Here is a 15,509-nt window from a genome sequence, read left to right as displayed (position 1 = left end):
TTAGATGAGTTGGACTCAAGATGCAGTAAAAGTACGGTGACGATAAAGACGTAAATAAAAATGTATTAAAGAAGTTAATTCAGTTTGTAACTAACTTATTTGTTAAAAATGTAAATACTTTAAATGTAATTAAACGTGCTGTCCTTTCAAGTAGTTTCTTAGATGTCTTTTTCAAGAAGGTATTACCACATTTATATATGTTCTAATTGCAGTATGATTTTACACATTAACACTTCTTGCACTTAAATATAGATGATCACTGTGATGATATCACAATTTATTTAAGTTTTTTTTTTTTTTTTTTTTTTTTTTTTTTTGTTATTATATGAAAGCACTTCTGAAAAATTACATTTTATGAAATAGAATGTTTCATTACTTTCGAGTAACAAGTACATTATCTGAAATTTCAACCCATAAAGTCACAGGCTACAGAATGTTTACATCAATATCTAACTTTATCATAAATTTTATGTTAAAGAATCTATCATCATACTAATACCACTAAATAATTTTTAAAGAATTTCTGCTCATTCAAGCATTTTTAACTCACTTTGGCATTCAAAAAGTGCACAAATAAATAAATAAGCCACATCACCTTATGAAACAAGCTATTCCTTAAGTTTAAAATGTAACTTACAATAATGGTTGGCTTTGAGACACATCAAAGAAAAAAAAGACCTTTATTTAAATTGCATAGATAATTTCTCCTAAATTAATGCCAATCTGAAATAAAATATTGCCTAATTTTAAAACTGATATGTTCCTCTACATCTGTTACTTCCTAAAATCTTAGAAATTGTCTATGACCAGTAAAATTAACTAATTTACAAAGGGTGTTATAAAACAGGTACACTCAAAAGTCTTTAATCTGGATGTCCATAATCCGGAATGATCTATAATCCGGATCTCAAAGTTACAAAATTTCTGCGCCTGCGTAAACGCATAATACTTTTACACACACGCATAATACGTTTACGCATGCGCGTTTAATGTATAACGGACGGTATAAACTAAAATTATTTATTTCAGTTAATGTTGCAGATTGTGTTGTTCCTTAATCTTCTAATTGGATCCGGCTTATTATTTTTTGCAGACTGTTACAGCAATTTTATAAAAGTAAGCTTGAACTTTCGATTACGACAAAAAGAATTTCTGATTCTGGAGCTGCCAAAGGATTTACAAAGCGAAAGCATGTTTCGATGACCAACAAACAAAAAGTGGAATATCTGCAAAAAATAGGTAAAGGCATATCCTTTGTTTCTCTAAATCTTCCGAAATCTGTTTATCAATTTCACGCTGCTCTTGGGGGGGGGGGATCTTCGCATCGCACAATGAACTGGAAGTTGATCTGTCAGCACTATCCTTATCTTCAGGGCTTTATTTTATTCGGCTTATAATTCCTTACTAAATGTACTACTTCCTCTCGATGTACTCCGTCTTAGATATGATTTAAATCAAATTCCTCGTCATTGTAAATATCACGAATACACATCAAATACTAATTCAGAAGTCAAACAACAAAAATCAGCGTTATATTTACCAAATTTTCACAGGACTAGTTTCGATGGTTTTACCGAACCACCATCTTCAGCTGCAAAACCGCAAATGAACCAGATAGGAAATAATGATTAGATAAGATAAGAAAGCCTGGACAAGAATAAGCAAGTGGCGCCATCTGTTGGTGAAACCAGAACTAAAACATAATTTCTTTAAAGGCCGAAGGCAAATTTGGATTGGAATTAGGATCGTTAACTAGAACAGAAAGATTTTTATGAATGTGAAATGCCTCTAGAAAATCCAGTTCTCCAATGGAAGATGTTTTTTGAATAATTTTGGCAGCAGAAAAACTGAAAGTGTGGTTTTCGGACCAACAATGTTGAGCAACAGAAGACTTCTGTGTTTCCTTTTTTCTAACATATGCCTCATGTTCCTTGACGCGAAATTTTAAGGCTCTCTTAGTTTGCCCAATGTAAATTAAACCACACTGGCAAGGAATCCTATAAATACCCCAGGAATTCATATCCGGAATGGGGTCCTTGAGTATGGAACTCGGAATTTTATTGATGGGAGAATAAACAACCCGAAAGTTAAATTTCTGCAAAATATGTGCAACTTTATAGCTAATTGATGGAAAGAAGGGAATGACAACAGAATTTTTATAATCTCCTAAAACAAGAGTGTGCCTTTTAGTGTGTTGAGATGAGAATTTTTTAACTGCTTGATTAATAATGTTGGGTGGAAAGCCCCTGTCAATAGCTATTGCTTTTAAATAATTTAGTTCTTCATCAAGGGCTAGTTTGGAGGAGCAAACTTGAAGAGCACGGAAAACATAGGAATAAAATGAAGCTAACTTTTGTTTAGTCGGATGACATGATTTAAAGTGTGGTGGAAGGCAAACCAATGAAGGTTTACGGTAAACCGTAGTACTGAAGTTGGATGTGTTACGTGTGACCAGAATGTCGAGAAACGGAAGAGAATTGCAAGTCTCAAGTTCAAAAGTGAACTGAATAGCAGGATCAATAGAATTCATTGTTGAAAGAACTTTATTTAAATCATCTTTATTACCTTCAAACAGAGTAAAAGTATCGTCTACGTTGCGGAACCATGCCGGGAAGTTTAAAGTTTCAAACAATTTTGATTCATAATAATGCATGTAGATATCAGCCAGGATGGGACTGAGGGGGCTTCCCATGGCTAATCCCTCAGTTTGCTTGTAATATTTATTTTGGAAAACAAAATGTGTTTGTTTCAAACAGAGTTGAGTGAGAGAAATTAGCTCATCAATTTCGATGCAAGAGAAATGAAATTCGCGAAGTCTGGTTTCTAGACATCTTAATGCACCCTCCACTGGGACATTGGTGAATAATGATTTTACATCAAAAGAAACCATGAGTAAATTACTAGGAGAAATGTTTTAAACTTTTTTTACAAACTCTATTGAATTTTTTATGGTGTAAATGTTATTGTCTAATAGAGTTGAAAATCTAGAAACTGAATATTTAGCTAATGGATACGAGGCAGTACCTAAATTTGATACAATAGGGCGGAAAGGAATACCACTTTTATGAATTTTGGGAAGAGCATATAATCTGGCACAATTCGCAACAGATGGGATAAGTGAATGTTTTAAGTTGCCTGAAATGATTTGCGAAGATTTGATCGCAGTTTTTATTTTTGACAAATACGAAGGTGAAGGATCTTTAGGGATCGGATTATATGGTCCTTCGTTTAAGAGTTTAGTGACACCATCGATGTAAGTGTTCCTATCCATGACGACTATCTGGACACCTTTGTCGGCCTTTGAAATAATAATATTCGGGTTAGAATGAATTTATCGCAATGTAGCTCTTTCTCTCGCAGTTAGATTTGGTTTCAAAGGTTTATTATTGAATTTCACATTATGAGCGATAAGATGCCTAATCATTTCTTTCTGTGAATCTGAAACTTTACTGAACTTGAAAGCTTTTTTCAGATACTTTCATACTTTAAATCATGTCATCCGACTAAACAAAAGTTAGCTTCATTTTATTCCTATGTTTTCCGTGCTCTTCAAGTTTGCTCCTCCAAACTAGCCCTTGATGAAGAACTAAATTATTTAAAAGCAATAGCTATTGACAGGGGCTTTCCACCCAACATTATTAATCAAGCAGTTAAAAAATTCTCATCTCAACACACTAAAAGGCACACTCTTGTTTTAGGAGATTATAAAAATTCTGTTGTCATTCCCTTCTTTCCATCAATTAGCTATAAAGTTGCACATATTTTGCAGAAATTTAACTTTCGGGTTGTTTATTCTCCCATCAATAAAATTCCGAGTTCCATACTCAAGGACCCCATTCCGGATATGAATTCCTGGGGTATTTATAGGATTCCTTGCCAGTGTGGTTTAATTTACATTGGGCAAACTAAGAGAGCCTTAAAATTTCGCGTCAAGGAACATGAGGCATATGTTAGAAAAAAGGAAACACAGAAGTCTTCTGTTGCTCAACATTGTTGGTCCGAAAACCACACTTTCAGTTTTTCTGCTGCCAAAATTATTCAAAAAACATCTTCCATTGGAGAACTGGATTTTCTAGAGGCATTTCACATTCATAAAAATCTTTCTGTTCTAGTTAACGATCCTAATTCCAATCCAAATTTGCCTTCGGCCTTTAAAGAAATTATGTTTTAGTTCTGGTTTCACCAACAGATGGCGCCACTTGCTTATTCTTGTCCAGGCTTTCTTATCTTATCTAATCATTATTTCCTATCTGGTTCATTTGCGGTTTTGCAGCTGAAGATGGTGGTTCGGTAAAACATTCGAAACTAGTCCTGTGAAAATTTGGTAAATATAACGCTGATTTTTGTTGTTTGACTTCTGAATTAGTATTTATTCAGCGTGTTATTGTGTCTTAACACATCAAATAATTTTCTGTTTGCAATTTTCTAATTTGGAGTATGCGTAATGTATGCTTTATGCCTGCACGCATTGAAAGAAATGTTTAATAGAGTAAACAAATAAATATTAAGCTTTTTTTTTTTTTTTTTGTAAATTTTGATACCCCTTTAGATCATAATTGCTCATTATTTTATAAATGACGGTTTCACTTTTTAATTTCATAATTTCTGCATGCCATCTTACCAGATTTAAACTGAGGATCTATAATCCGGAATCGCCGAAGTCCAGACGAGTCTGGATTAAAGACTTTTGACTGTATTCGTTTTTAAATTTGGTAATACAGTCAAAAGTCGTTAATCCGGACTCGTCGGGACATCGGCGATTCTGGATTATTGATTTTTCCGGATTATAGATCATCAGTTTAAATCTGGTAAGATGGCACGCAGAAATTATAAAATTAAAAATATGAAACCATAATTTATGAAATAAAGAACAATTATGATCTAAAGGGTATCAAAATTTACAAAAAAAAAGCTTAATATTTATTTGTTTACTTTATTAAACATTTCTTTCAATGTAAGTTGTTTAAGTTGCTTCGTTTTTTACATGATAATACAGTCTCTTTAATTCTATGAACAGACATAATTTCTTGTTCAGTTACAAAGTTTCGCTGTTCAAGTCCTATAATTGCTGTGTCTACCGACTAATTTGTCAATTGACATATTTTCGTTTTCAATAACCTTTGTCACTTTCTTGGCTATCAAAAGCGAATCATACTGAGGAGGAATGTGATTTAAATCATATCAAAGACGGAGTACATTGAGATGAAATACTACATTTAATAAGGAATTATAAGCCAAATAAAATAAAAACATCTGCCCTGAAGATAAGGATAGTGCTGACAGATCAACTTCCAATTCATTGCGCGCCCCCCGCCGCACGTTAAAGTTTAGATAAACAAAGAATATGCCTTTATCCATTTTTTGCAGCAATTCCACTTTTTGTTTAATGAACTTCGAAATATACTTTCGTTTTGTAGATCCTTTCATATTAGTAAATATATATCAGAAATTTTATTTGACATAATCGAAAGTTCAAGCTTACTTTTATAAAATCACTCTAACAGTCTGCAAAAAATAATAAGCTGGATCCAATTCGAAGATTAAGGAACAACGCAATCTGCAACATTAACTGAAATAGATAATTAGATAATTTTATCCTTAGCTGATACCGTCCATTATAAATTAAACAAGCACTCGTAAACGTATTTTGCGCACGCACACAAGCATATTCGCAGCCGTAAAGGTCTTACGCGCATGTGTCAACCTGACGCATGCGCAGAAAGTTTGCAGCTTAGAGGTCCGGATTATAGATCATTCCGGATTATGGGTGTCCGAATTAATGACTTTTGACTGTAATAGTATATGCCTATTATTCCCTAGTTTTAGACACCCTCTTTTCTTTCTTTCCCCCCCCCAGTTAGAACTGCTGTCTGGAGTATATAAGGAATTTATTCAGTTATGACGAAATTAGCACGAAGTGTATAATAATATTTCATAAATTAAAACTAATTTATACACATGAATTACAATGACATGTGTATGACTTAGGTGCTTACTGCACACAATGATTTTAAGCTGATAACAAACAGAAATTCAGATTTTTTTTTCTTTAAAAAAGCAGCTACGAAAAAAAAAAGCTATTTACCACTTAATTAGATTCTGTTATATATCAGAATTCTTTCAAAGAATCTTTTTTAATTAAGTGAGGGATCAAAATCTAAATTTACTGCAAATTCACGCTCAGGAGAAAATATTAAAAAAAATTTAGGTGGACTTGTGGTGGATGAAAAGAATTTAAGTGGTAAATAAAAGAAATTCAAATGGAAGTTCTTACACAATAATCCAGAACTAAACTAGCTCTTAAAAATGTTAGCAATGAAGATATAATATTTAATATATATTTTTAAAATCTATAGCATCAAAAAAGATGACCTCGTGAACTTCCGAATTTTAAAATTTCACCTTCAAACCTTTTTTTCAGGGAAATGACAAAGGTAAATAGTTTAAATATTTCAAAAAACAGATAACTAACTACAGAGCTAAAATAAAAGAATTAAAAAAAAAAAAATAAAATTTGCTGAAAATAAAAATATGAACAAAATAAAATTTACTGTACTGAAATAATTAAAACTTTAATCATTTGCTTAAATAAAAAGGAACCGTTTTTATATTTTCTGAAACTTAAATATGATTTAATGCAAAAGAAAGTAATTATTTGAAAATCATCAAAACACAATCTTTTTTTTTTTTTTTTTTTTTTTTTTTTAAAGGCGAAAAAAGTATTCAATGCTGGGGCCATTAAGAACTATAAAAATAACAAGAGTTTTTATGACTCAGGTTAACAAAGAATGCACTTCCGTTTCACGAAGTTAAAATTTTCTGGAAATGCAGGAATTTTTCTTTTTCTACTTCTTATAGTTCCCATCTTTGGCATTTATCTTTTTATCACTAAGAACAGAGCCACTGAGTTCTATGTTAAATCCATGTTAATTAATAAAATTTATACCATATACAAAATCAATGTACCGAAATTTAAAAAATATTTCTAATAAAATTATTTTTGTGGTTTTTAATTATTAGAAGTTCTTAAATTGCTTTATATTTGGAGTTTTCCATGTTGGGGTGGTGCCTAGGTACTCAGGCCATTCCCCTGCCTATACTTATTCTTTATCTTTCAGTTAAACGGCTTTAAAGATTTTTATTTAGTCAAATCTGAAGCAAAAAGAATGAAGTTATTTTTTGCCATCAAAAACCTTAGTCTTGCCAAAAATGGGGTGGGGGAATCATAAAAATGAAAGTAAGGTATGCTATGTGAAATTACTTACCCTGGCAAGTATATCAGATACGCGTAGAGTTTTAAACTGTTGGGTCATTTCATGTACTTTTTCAAACTGGCATACATTATTATTATTAGCATTTATGACAGTTTCTCTTAAAGTTGGCAATGGGTCATCAACCTATGAAAACATGAAAAATAATTTAAAAAAATTTAAGCAATAAAATTATTCAGACTTCAAAGAATTGAAATTTATATTGGAAAGAAAAAATAACAATAAACTTACATGTTGGAATAATACTAAATGCGAAAAAAATGCTAAAAAAATTTGGAACTTTCTATACGAATTTAATATCATCCCGCATAATCAAGACTGAATGCCCAATTTCTTTCAGCATATAAATCTGACGAAGTACAAAAAATTATGGCAAAGAAATCTTCTGAATATTTTTTAGCAATTTTTCCACTCACAATTAAGAAATTAAAAGAAATTTTAATATAATTTGAAACCAAATAGTCTTGAATTTATTTTATACCCAAGAGAAGGCTCACTTGCATTTGTTATGTGGTGGTGAATTTCTGCTTTTGTAATTAATAACTGTTTCTGTAATATAAGGATTATACTGTTCTTTAGTGGCATGTATTGCACAGAATCATAAATGGGTTAATTTATTTTAACCCTCCAAGCATTACACATGTGGTCCTGAAAAGTTCCCCAAAATGTTAAGAATAAGTCACTGTTAAATATTTAACTGTTTTTACTTTTTTAGTGATTCTTTTTTTTAATATCTCAGAAAACTAGAAATACATGTTATTTGGTTTAATAGCAAAAATTCATTTGAATTTAAATGCAATAAAATTAACCTGCTAGTCTAAAGTAAGAGAAAATCAGTCAACTGCAAACCACTGATTTTTTATCATGTTAAATTGTATATCCTAGGAACAATTTATGAGTACTAATAAATTCTCAGTTATCTTGAAAACCTCAAGATAAAAATTATTTTTCTTCTCCACGATATTTCAGAATATTAGCAACTGCTTAGTTAAATAGCAGTTTTCTTGATAAGTCTAAATAAAATAATGTAGAATCATTGCTATTTTTTTTTCGGGGGGGGGGATGTGGATTTGTTTCTTCTCATGCTTGCACATTCAGTGTTTTATGATACATTGCAAGATTGCTTTGATACAATATTTTAGTACAAGACACAATTTTTATAGAAAGTTTCTAATAGATTAAAAACAGAAGATCAGGTGCTTTTTTATTAAAGCAACTACTGCATAAGCCTTTGGCAACATTTTCATTTAGCATATTACAGACTGGTGATTAAGACTGCCAATTCTGGCAATTATGCACAGTGGATGCTTTAATGACAAAGTATCAAAGATCATTCTAAGACAAAAACTAATACAGCCAAAAGTCGTTAATCCGGACTCGTCGGGACTTCGGCGATTCCGGATTATTGATTTTTCCGGATTATAGATCATCAGTTTAAATCTCGTAAGATGGCATGCAGAAATTCTAAAATTAAAAATATGAAACCGTAATTTATAAAATAAAGAACAATTATGATCTAAAGGGTATCAAAATTTACATAAAAAAAGCTTAATATTTATTTGTTTACTTTATTAAACATTTCTTTCAATGTAAGTTGTTTAAGTTGCTTCGTTTTATGTGATAATACTTTCTCTTTAATTCTATAAACAGACATAATTTCTTGTTCAAAGTTCCGCTGTTCAAGTCCCGTAATTACTGTGTCGAGAATACCGACTAACTTGTCAATCGAAATTTTTTCGTTTTCACTAACCTCTCTGTCACCTTCTTCATGTCTTTATCCATTTTTTGCAGCAATTCCACTTTTTGTTTGATGGACATCGAAACATACTTTCGTTTTATAGATCCTTTGGGAGCTCAATCGGAAATTCTATTTGACATAATCGAAAGTTCAAGTTTACTTTAATAAAATTGCTCTTACAGTCTGCAAAAAATAATAAGCCGGATCTAATTCAATGATTAAGGAACAGCGCAATTATCAACATTAACTGAAATAGATAATTTTAGCTTATACCGTCCCTTATACATAAAACGCGCACGCGAAAACGTATTCTGCGCTTGTGCACATGCATATGTGCAGTCGTAAAGGTCTTACGCGCATGCGTAAACACCTATGCACATGTGTCAATGCGGCGCATGCGCAGAAAGTTTTTAGCTTTGAGGTCCGGATTATGGGTGTCCGAATTAACGACTTTTGACTGTAATCACTTTTTTTTTAATTTAACAAAAAATAAACATTTAAGAATTTACTTTTTACAAGTGAATGTAGTGAAATGTTTTTGAAGGGAAAAGCGTTACTGTTAAATTTTATTCTGAAACTGTTTTATAAAGTAATTAAAGGCCACAAAAGACTGAATATTTAAATTTAGCAAAATTTACTATTCCTATTATTATTGACTTTTCTGATATTTTCATACTTTTCTGATATTGATACACACATAGAAAATACAGTCAAAAGTCTTTAATCTGGACTCGTCGGGACTTTGGCGATTCTGGATTATCGATTTTTCCGGATTATAGATCATCAGTTTAAATCTGGTAAGATGGCATGCAGAAATTATAAAATTAAAAACGTGAAACCGTCATTTATAAAATAATGAGCAATTATGATCTAAAGGGTATCAAAATTTACAAAAAAAAGAAGCTTAATTTTTATTTGTTTACTTTATTAAACATTTCTTTCAAAGCGCGCATGCGTACCTTACGCATAGCCGAACTTAGAAAATTGCAACCAGAAAACTATTTGATTTGTATTCGTGATATTTATAATGACGAGGAATTTAATTTAAATCATATGAAAGACGGAGTACATCGAGATTAAATACTACATTTAGTAAGGAATTATAAGCCGAATAAAATAAAAACATCTGCCCTGAAGATAACGATAGTGCTGACAGATCAACTTCCAGTTTGTTGCACGCCGCGACATCCCCACACCCATGTGCAGAGCAGCATAAAATTGATAAACAGATTTCAGAAAGGCTAGATAAACAAAGGATATACCTTTATCCATTTTTTGTAGCAATTCATTTTTTGTTTGATAGACATCGAAACATACTTTCAATTTCTAGATCCTTTGGGAGCTCCAGCATCGGAAATTCTATTTGACATAATCGAAAGTTAAAGCTTACTTTTATAAAATTGCTCTTACAGTCTGCAAAAAATAATAAGCCGGATCCAATTCGAAGATTAAGGAACAACGCAATCATCAACATTAACTGAAATAGATAATTTTAGCCTAGCTTATACCGTCCGTTATACATTAAACACGCATGCGTAAAGGTATTACGCGCAGAAAGTTTGTAGCACAATGAATTGGAAGTTGATCTGTCAGCACTATCCTTATCTTCAGGGAAGATGTTTTTATTTTATTTGGCTTATAATTCCTTACTAAATGTAGTATTTCATCTGAATGTACTCCGCATTTGATACGATTTAAATCAAATTTCTCGTCATTATAAATCGCTTCCGATAGTGAAGAAAGTGACACAGAGGTTATTGAAAACGCAAAAATTTCGATTGACAAATTAGTCGGTGTTCTCAACACAGCAATTATAGGACTTGAACAGCGGAACTTTGTAACTGAAGAAATTATGTCTGTTTATAGAATTAAAGAGAAAGTATTACAGTCAAAAGTCGTTAATTCGGACACCCATAATCGGGAATGATCTATAATCCGGACCTCAAAGCTAAAATCTTTTTGCGCATGCGCCGCGTTGACGCATGCTCATAGGCATTTTACGCGTGCGCGCAAGACATTTACGACTGCGCATATGCGTCGGCGCAAGCGCAGAATACGTTTTCGCGTGCGCGTTTAATGTATAACGAATGGTATAAGCTAAAATTATCTAATTATCTATTTCAGTTAATGTTGATGATTGCGTTGTTCCTTAATCTTCGAATTGGATCCGGCTTATTATTTTTTGCAGACTGTAAGAGCAATTTTATAAAAGTAAGCTTTAACTTTCAATTATGTCAAATAGAATTTCCGATGCTGGAGCTCCCAAAGGATCTAGAAATTGAAAGTATGTTTCGATGTCCATCAAACAAAAAACGAATTGCTACAAAAAATGGATAAAGGTATATCCTTTGTTTATCTAACCGTTCCGAAATCTGTTTATCAATTTCACGCTGCTCTGCGCAGGGGGGACGTCACATCGCACAATGAACTGGAAGTTGATCTGTCAGCACTATCCTTATCTTCAGGGCAGATGTTTTTATTTTATTCGGCTTATAATTCCTTACTAAATGTAGTATTTAATCTCGATGTACTCCGTCTTTGATACGATTTAAATTAAATTCGTCATTATAAATATCACGAATACAAATCAAATAGTTTTCTGGTTGCAATTTTCTAATTTCGGCTATGGGTATGGTACGCATGCGCGCGTTGAAAGAAATGTTTAATAAAGTAAACAAATAAATATTAAGCTTCTTTTTTTGTAAATTCTGATACCCTTTAGATCATAATTGCTCATTATTTTATAAATTACGGTTTCATATTTTTAATTTTATAATTTCTGCATGTCATCTTACCAGATTTAAATTGATGATCTATAATCCGGAAAAATCGATAATCCGGAATCGCCGAAGTCTCGACGAGTCCGGATTAAAGACTTTTGACTGTATCACATAAAACGAAGCAACTTAAACAACTTACATTGAAAGAAATGTTTAATAAAGTAAACAAATAAATATTAAGCTTTTTTTTTTTGTAAATTTTTATACCCTTTAGATCATAATTGTTCTTTATTTCATAAATTACGGTTTCATATTTTTAATTTTATAGTTTCTGCATGCCATCTTACCAGATTTAAACTGATGATCTATAATCCGGAATCGCCAAAGTCCCGACGAGTCCGGATTAACGACTTTTGACTGTATTTATTTTCTTGCTTCAGAGGATGAAGTATTAGATAAACAGTTTGTTGCATCAAAAAAAAAAAAAAATAAATTAGAAAGAAAATAAAAGTTCTCAGATCTGACAATGATACATAATACTGCAATGAAAGTACTGAATAAAACTTAATATTTTTCATTAAACTTCAGTTCTTTATTATCCAGTACAGAACAACATAGTAGAAAGGAAAAAAAAAAAAAAAAAGCATTCTTTAATAGAAATGACTAAAGCAATGCTAATAAATTCAGAATTACTGAAAGGTTACTGGGTTTAAGAAATAGTTACTGTTATAGACCTTCAAAATAAGTTACCAACAAAAGCCATGATTAAAACACCATATGAATTATGTAATGGTAAGAAATCAAATTTAATCACTTACAAGTATTAGGCTGCAAAACTTTTTTCGTGAACAAACAAGTGACAAACATTCAACAAAAAAGCGCAAGAAGGAATGCTTGTGGAACATAATTTATGAAGTAAAGAATACAGGATTGACATAGGCTGAAGCAAAATATTAAACAGAACTGTTAAGTTTTCTGAAAAAGGTGCCCCTATCTGGCAACATGTAGAAAACAGGACTGAAGATTCAGAATTAACTCATTTCGATATTTTGGAAAGTGATAAAGAAAAATCTCTTGCGAATGATTTTACAAAAGATTCAAACAGATCTGAAGAATTAATTAAATGTGCCGAAGAAAATGTAGAAAGAACGATTTCTAAACAGAAAAACTAAGGATATTCCACTGACAGATTCTCCTATAAAGCAGAAGACTAAAGATCAACATTATCAAGAAATAAAGACTCAGAAAGCTTTGAAAAAATTTTAAGCTTACCAAAATAAGAACAAAGAAGCTTGGATGAAGGTGATGAAAGAAGAAATAAATTCTCTGAAAGAAAACAAAACTTATCAGCTTAGAGATTTACCACCAGAAAAAGATGCAGTAAGAAGCAGATGGGTGTTTAAATATTATAAAAATGATAAGAAGATAAAATACAAAGCGAGATTAATAGCAAAAGGATTTACTCAATACAGCAATGATTATGACAAAACATTTTCACCAGTACTGAAGCACACTAGAATCATAGATTTCTTAGCATATGCAGTACATAATAATGCAAAAGTTCATGAACTAGATGTTGAAATAGAATTTCTGCGTGGCAAGCTAAATGATGAAATATACAAGGAACAACCAGAAGGATTCGCAATTCCGAAAGAAAAAATTTTTTTTAATTAAAGAAGTCAATTTATGATCTCAAACAGCTAGGTGCTGGTAGAAAAGGAAAATATACTGAAGATTATCGGGCTCAATCAAATCAAAGCAGATCATGTCTTTTTACAAAAGGGGATCATGACAAAAGAATTAATGTTATTACGTATGTTGATGATATTCTAATAAGTTCTAAAGAAAGACTAATTCTTCAAGTAATTATCTATTTAAAGAAATGCCATCAAATAACACATCTTAGTAAACCTAAATATTTCTTAAGCATGGAAATAAACTGAAAAGAAGATGGAAGTTATCTCTTACCACAGAAAAATAAAAGAGACTAACTTGTCAAGCAAATTCAACTTGAAGAAGCAAAATCTAGTAGTACGCCAATGGAATTGAACTATTAGTTTAAACAAGGAACAAAAATCTTCTACTTTCAACTGATAAATTTCACCACGCTATCAGAAGTCTTTTGTATGTATCATCTATCACAAGAGCAGATATCACAGTATCGACTTATATACTTAGCAAAAGATGTAATAATCTACATCAAAACTCTGTAGAAAGAATCATAGATATTTAAATGCAACAAAACATCTATCTCTACATATTTCACCAAACGAAGAACCTAATCTTGTAATTTATTTAGATATAGACTAGGGACAAGATGCTGAAAATAAAAAACCCACATCAGGAAGTGTAATTTTATTAGGAAGCAATTGCACTTCATGGTTTTCATGAAAAGAAATGTCTCTTTATCCTCAGAAGAAGCTGAATATGTTGTACTTTTGTAAACTAGGCAAGAATTACTGTGGCTATTAAAACTAATATAAGTTTGAATATACACGCAAACTTTACTGATAAAAGCTTTTTTATGATAATCAATCGAAAATGAAACTTATAGAATCTGAAAAGTACAGTTCGCATACAAAACACATTGATGCAAAATTTCTTTATGTATGCAACTTGCATAACAAAAGCACTGTTAAAGTCTTATCTTTCAACAGAGCAAATGGTTACAGATATTATGACTAAACCAATTCCTAAACTTTAATTCTTCAGGAATCAATTAAAATTTATATGAGTTTTATTAGCAAAACAGAGGCAATGTTAAAAGAAATTATTATCACTTTTGCATAATACAGCTGGGAAAAGATGTAAATTCTTTTTAAACACTTCAATTTCAAATGTCTGCGAAGATTGCTAATTTTTGTTCCACTTCAGTTACACAAAACTCTCTCAGTTGTTCAAAAAACATTTCATAGTTGACTTATGAGTCTTTAATGAAACTCTGCTAAATAGAGATTAGTGAACTCAAAACGTCTTAGCTATATTAATGCATAACACATCAGAATCAACAGACATAAGTTTTCCTCAATGATATATTAAATCTTAATAGTCTAGGAAACTGAACAGGTTTATGAAAAAAGTCTATTGATTGCTCCAAACATACATTAACCACTATTATATAGTCATAATAAGTGTACATAAAGCGTATTAACTTTCTTACAGAAAATACTTCAGATTTCATCTTCTGCGGAAAGTTTATGAAAATTCAACTCAAACTACAATATAAAACGTTTACCTATAAATAGAAGTCGATATAATTATCGATACTCTTTCTTAATTTTAACAAAATTTTGTACTTTTAAGATTTTTACAAATTATTAAAATAACTTCAATTAGACACCACATATTCTTCAAACAAATGAAATTGAATAAAAAGAATTAGTACGTTTATTGGTAACTGATCATCTGGGTACAGTTCTTCATCTATTATATCAGCAGTTATCCTCATTTCGCAACTATAGTTTATAACACATGTAAATTAATAATTGCACAACACAGAACGCATTCAGATCATTGCTATTTGTCTTTCTAAACAAAGCACACTTGTTGCCAAATTCATTTATAATAAACTGTCTAAAAACTAAAAACTAAAGTTTTTATCATTTCTCTTAATTCTAAAAACATCGACTAAAAATTAAAATTAATTCTTCAATATATTAATTTTTTCATTATATCATGTTTCAGCATTCACACTATCTTAAATTAAACAAAATACGGAGAGAATATGAAATTATTTTTTTCTAAAGAGCTTTAATTCAGGCTATAATTCTCAAAAATATA

The 15,509-nt window shown here is 31.1% G+C and overlaps 1 protein-coding gene across 1 annotated transcript in view; it reads right to left on the bottom strand.

The window, feature by feature from the left end:
• The window catches only part of LOC118184692 (next to BRCA1 gene 1 protein-like), an 81,049-nt gene extending 65,781 nt beyond the window's left edge, over positions 1-15,268 (bottom strand). Inside the window, exons 1-2 of the mRNA XM_035354407.2 lie at positions 15,115-15,268; positions 7,266-7,397 (exon numbers count right to left, since the gene is read on the bottom strand). Of these exons, the coding sequence (XP_035210298.1) occupies positions 7,266-7,397; positions 15,115-15,177 (195 nt within the window). The 5' untranslated portion in view covers positions 15,178-15,268. The remainder of the gene's footprint in view (positions 1-7,265; positions 7,398-15,114) is intronic.
• Positions 15,269-15,509: the final 241 nt, after the last annotated feature.

This window comes from Stegodyphus dumicola, chromosome 8 (genome assembly GCF_044657685.1).
Source record: "Stegodyphus dumicola isolate Sdum_Otavi_A_Nest chromosome 8, ASM4465768v1".
Taxonomy (NCBI): domain Eukaryota; kingdom Metazoa; phylum Arthropoda; class Arachnida; order Araneae; family Eresidae; genus Stegodyphus; species Stegodyphus dumicola.
The sequence above is the reverse complement of the archived record's forward strand: the minus strand, read 5'-3'. Positions and strand labels throughout refer to the sequence as shown.